The sequence below is a fragment of the Montipora capricornis genome, chromosome 11, assembly GCF_036669925.1.
Source record: "Montipora capricornis isolate CH-2021 chromosome 11, ASM3666992v2, whole genome shotgun sequence".
Classification (NCBI taxonomy): Eukaryota; Metazoa; Cnidaria; class Anthozoa; order Scleractinia; family Acroporidae; genus Montipora; species Montipora capricornis.
This window is the reverse complement of record NC_090893.1, coordinates 26,816,173-26,821,172: the sequence shown is the minus strand read 5'-3', so window position 1 is coordinate 26,821,172 and position 5,000 is coordinate 26,816,173. Positions and strand designations below refer to the sequence as shown.

The window sequence follows — 5,000 nt, the reverse complement described above, 5'->3', positions numbered from 1 at the left end:
ACAAATGTCACGGGAAATCCGGATACAATCCATAGTGATAACGGCACTAATTTTAGAGCTGGACAAAGAGAAATCCGCGAATCCCTAACGAGCTGGAATCAAAGATGGATTCATAGATGGGCGGTGTTTGGGAACGCGTAATCAGATCAGCCTTGCTGGGCGAACAAATCGAGTCTGATGAATCCCTCAGGACCCTGATGACCAAAGCTCAAGGAATTCTCAACAGCAGGCCACTGACTGCGGTAAGTAGCCACCCCAGAGATCTGGAGCCGAATACACAAAATCATTTGCCACTGTTGAAACCCAACCCTAATTTGCCGCTGGGTGCCTTCTCAAAGGAAGATATGTACAGGAGACGTCGCTGGCGCCAAGTCCAGTAATTCTCCGATATATTTTGGAAACGATAGTAAAAGGTATATTTGCTAACTCCGCACGAAAAGAGTGAGTGGTTAAAGCCTCGACGTTTCCTAGCCATCGGAGATCTGGTATTGATCGTGGACGAAAATTTTTATCGCGGAAAATGGCCCCTTGGCGGGGTGGAAGAAGTTTTTAGGGGAAAAGACGGATTTCCCAGGTCAGCAAGAGTTCGCACAAGCCTAACGACGTTGATACGGCCTGTCACTAAACTTTGTTTCCTAGAGAGCGACAAGGAATTTTCAGAATAAAAATGATGTCAACACTTATACTTTTTCAAATCTGAAAACTGCAGACAAACCTTCGGTGCTCCTCTATTTCGAATTTGCGCTACTGGCAGAATTCGATCAGTGAAAAATGAACACCTACATTAAGTTAGTTCATTGCGCCGGGCCGCTGTGTAGCCGCTTTGTAGCCACGAATTCCCGTGTTTTCCGTGTAATTAGTGTTCGTTTGTTTTCTCCTTTCTTGGTTTGCCCTACAAAGTTTTCCTAGTCCATAATTAATTAAATCCTTCTTTGTTTTTGGTCTACCTTTATAACAGTACTTGGTTAACACCTTTGTGAGGCTCGTATTGTTCTCTGTGTTTTTTTGGCTGTGGTTTTTTACAGATCTTGTAAGTGCCGTGTTTTTCTGAATTCGTTTTCCTTTGGTTCTCTACTTCTATCTTCCTTGTAATCTCATTTATCTGCTTCGTTTTTTGTTTTTTTTGATCGCCAAGTAACATAAAGTACCATATCAAATTGGCGTTGTTAACACCAGCCATGTCCGGTAAAAATCAGCGTCGTGGTTGCATGGTAAAAACTGACCATTGCCGGTTAGGCTAGTCTTCCAGCATCTTAACCTCCCCACCACCGCTGTTGTTGCTGACATTTCCATTTTTTCTCTATCAGGTTAAATGTTTCTTCGTTACCGACGGCTTTATTCCGGACAATGCAAAGCGCGATGTTCTTTTACAAGAAAGAAATCAGTACAAGGATATAGAACTACAGCCGTTGCTGGGTTGGGAGTTCGGACTGCGCTTTCTCCACCAAATTAAATGGGCTTACGCGAAGTTTGACTTTCAATATCTTCTTAGACTAGACGATGATTACTTCCTTTGTCTAAAGAGACTTCTTGCTGAACTGCCAATGCGACCAAAAGAAAATCTCATCTGGGGACATTTTCATTGCAAAGTAGGCATAACATGGATAGATGAATCATTCATGATATTCACGCCGGATATCATTTCTAAATTCTTATCACAAAATAAAAGTACAATATTATGTCATCCGCACGCCGATCAGCAGATTGGCTTATGGTTAAATGGCATTCCAACAAAACAGTTTATCCACGACTCAAGGTTGTATTACCATCCGCCAGCCTCATTTAATCCAAAGTTTAACAACGTGACAAACGTTTGTGACTCGTATTTAGGGATACACGGGACTTACGAAGAGAAGATGCGATATTTTGGGTCAACGGCGAACGATGGCAGGAAAGAGGAGAGCCGGTTTCCTGATTTCGCATCTTACTGTGGAACTACAAAGTTTGATTATCGTGTCTTTGGAAAGCAATGGAGATATGAACCTAAACTTTGCAAGGACAATCCCAGATGGGACGTAGGAAGACGCATGTACGTTGGCCAAGAAAATCGTCCAGCTTGATCGATTGTGGTAACTAATTTTTGCGTGCAGCTGCCTTCTCGTCTAAAAAGGATGTAGGATGTTCGTGTCAGCACTGTGTTTCTTTGGTAGAGGTTTTAGTTGAATTTTGCCAATTAGTTTAATCAAATAAATGCAACAGGAGTTTTTTTCGTTTAACAAGATGCACCGGGAAGCTTACTCGTGTTCAAAGGATTTTAAGTTCATATTATTTTAGTGGTTAATTTCTTGCTATAATCATATATCTTGCTCAATATCTCCGAATTAAATAATTTACATTTCAGACTGTAAACGGATGCTTTACAAGTTTCAACGATGGTATTTAAAAATGTTTCGTACTTTTTCCTAACAATACTGGAAGAAATTGTGTTACCAAGTCACACGATAACCTATATTGCTTGCAGCGAAAACACAAAAACTCGATTGCAGTCATGGACACAACAGGCCATTTCCGAGTTCACGTCTGCCTCCTCTTCAAAGAGAGTCTTAGATATGGATTTCTTCATGGCAAGTGCTGACGTACGGTGAGGGGGTGAATAGGTTCGCGGATCAGCGGATTTAGCTAAAAAAACTACTCCGATTTCGGATTTTGAGAACAAATTTTGAAGATTGGCGGATTTTGAACGCTCAGCGGATCGCGGATTTCTTCAATATTTCAGCGTGGATTATGGATTTTCTTTGTTTTGAAGTGCGGATCGCGGAAATGAACTTGGCAGTCTGTTTCAACTTTTTTCTGCCTGACCTTAGAACTAGACTAGATTAAAGCCGTTATCAGTAACAGGCACCCCTCAACGATTTTTTTTTCATATTAGATAATAAAATTTAGGTGGACGTCAATGAAAGGTGTCCATGACAATTTCAACTTCCCTAAAGAGAACAGGAGTATCGTCACGGAAATGTTTGGTTGACGTCCACCTAATTTTACGTTCGAGATATGAAAGGTCAGTGAGGGGCGCGTGTAACTGATAACCGCTGTAACACATCCTTTACCTTCAATGTAACCGGACTCCAGAAAACTCTATCACCCCAGGATTTCAGCTTCCGGGCAGACAATGCTGACGATGAGGTGACTGAATATGACAGCAGATCTGACGAGGAGGAGAAGGAAACTGACTTTTCAGAACTCGATAGAGGATCCACGTTCTTGTTAGGAACGACTACGTGAATTGGGGGCCAAATAAACAGTAGGCTAATTTCATGACAGGTGTTTCTTTAACGTCACTTAAGGTGGCTCAAACCAGTTTCAAAGCTTTCAAGTAACGCTCTTATTAGAACTAATAATTGGCACTACAATACTGTATCACGTATTAGCAATGTTATGATACCATAAAAAACACCAATTATCGCTGAACAAGATGCACTCATTATTGTGACGTAACAAGTCACCGTTGGGAACAGGAAAACCCTATAATAACATCCTTTGTTTTGTATTTAGTTGCACATATCTCAACAAAAAAAAAAAAAATCGTGGCCCCATTTTTTATTGCTGGAAAGTGGTCAGAAGGCTAAGATGAAACTGTTTGCAAAGGGTTTTTAAAAAATCCTGTACAGACGATTCAGGGCCACCGTAAATCTGTGATTTTGTTAAGGAGGCTTTGATTCTGCAACACAGAATTTTTTTAAAATTGCAGAAAGTTTCATCTTCATCTTCTGATCACATTTATGCAATAAAAAATGAGAGTCACCGAGTTTGTTTTTGAGACATGAGCAACTAAAGCTAAAATATACAGTGTGTTTGTTGGGATTTTCCTTTGCCAAAGTAATGTATTCGTCACAGTAATGACCGAATCTTGTTCAGCAATAATCGGTGTTTCATATGGTACCATAACATTGCTGTTACGTGATAAAGTGTGTAGCGCAAATCTTTATAAAGAGAGTGTCTCTTCAAAGAGCCACCTTAAGTTAATAATAATGATAATAATAATAATAATAATAATAATAATAATAATAATAATAATAATAATAACGACGAGTGTCAGCGGTTCTTAAAGCATCTCGCAGACAAGATAGCGCAGAAAGATACCGAGCCTTATCATATTGTAATCACTTGGCTCAGGACACAGATTTCGTTTGAACTCTTAAGATCGGTACATGCCTGCGTTAGAGGTTCGCGAACGCCGTTTCGTAGCAAGATAGAGCAATCCTTAGACTGTAAAATAAATGTAGCTAGTGCGGATATTTGAGATACACGGTCTATATGTTTTTATACTCGGGGCGTTTTATGGACACTGGTTTAGCCGTCATTAGTATAATTCGATTGTATGATTTTAATATCTCTGCATCATGGAATTCGTAATTTTATAGAATTTTGAATTTTTTATTATCAATCATCTCTATTTCTTTTAATGTAAGTAAGATAATAATAACAATCATAATAATAATCATAATCATAATAATAATCATAATAATCATAATAATAATAGTAAGAATAATAATTACAATAATAATAATCACAATAATAGTAATAATAATAATAATAATAATAATAATAATAATCATAATGATAATTACAAATTCAAAGAAAAATCAAAAATTTACAATAATAATAATCATGCCATAATGAATAATTTAATATGCATTATATAGAAATTCCATTACATATGTGTCTTTCTCTTTGGTCTTTGCTTACTAATTAGTAGAAATATATAAAAACTAAAAGGTATCGTACTATACTAGACCAGCTAGTAAGCAGAGTGATATACAATATATTGATTAAGAAAGTCCGGCAAGTCCTCTTTCAATTTCATAATCAGTCTCATGAATGTTCTTTGCTAGTTTTCTGTTACCCCTAGAGCCTCTCAGTCATAAAAAGTGCCCTCTCAGTAGAGCAAACGAGACTTTTGCCCGGATCCATGACACCGTCGTACTGTAGGTCTGGCCCTTCATTATGGCCAAAAGCTCCGCAAGTCTAGCGTGGTATCTAGCACACTCTTCTCCCATCCC

General features: G+C 38.5%; 1 protein-coding gene across 3 annotated transcripts in view; it reads left to right on the top strand.

Moving 5' to 3' along the window:
* LOC138025031 (beta-1,3-galactosyltransferase 6-like) overlaps positions 1 to 5,000 on the top strand; it is a 27,719-nt gene that overhangs the window by 20,264 nt on the left and 2,455 nt on the right. For all 3 annotated transcript variants that reach the window (XM_068872264.1, XM_068872265.1, XM_068872266.1), the window contains one exon: positions 1,308 to 5,000. This exon is cut by the window's right edge and continues 2,455 nt beyond it. In XM_068872264.1, coding sequence (XP_068728365.1) covers positions 1,308 to 2,060 — 753 coding nt within the window. In that variant the 3' untranslated portion in view covers positions 2,061 to 5,000. The remainder of the gene's footprint in view (positions 1 to 1,307) is intronic.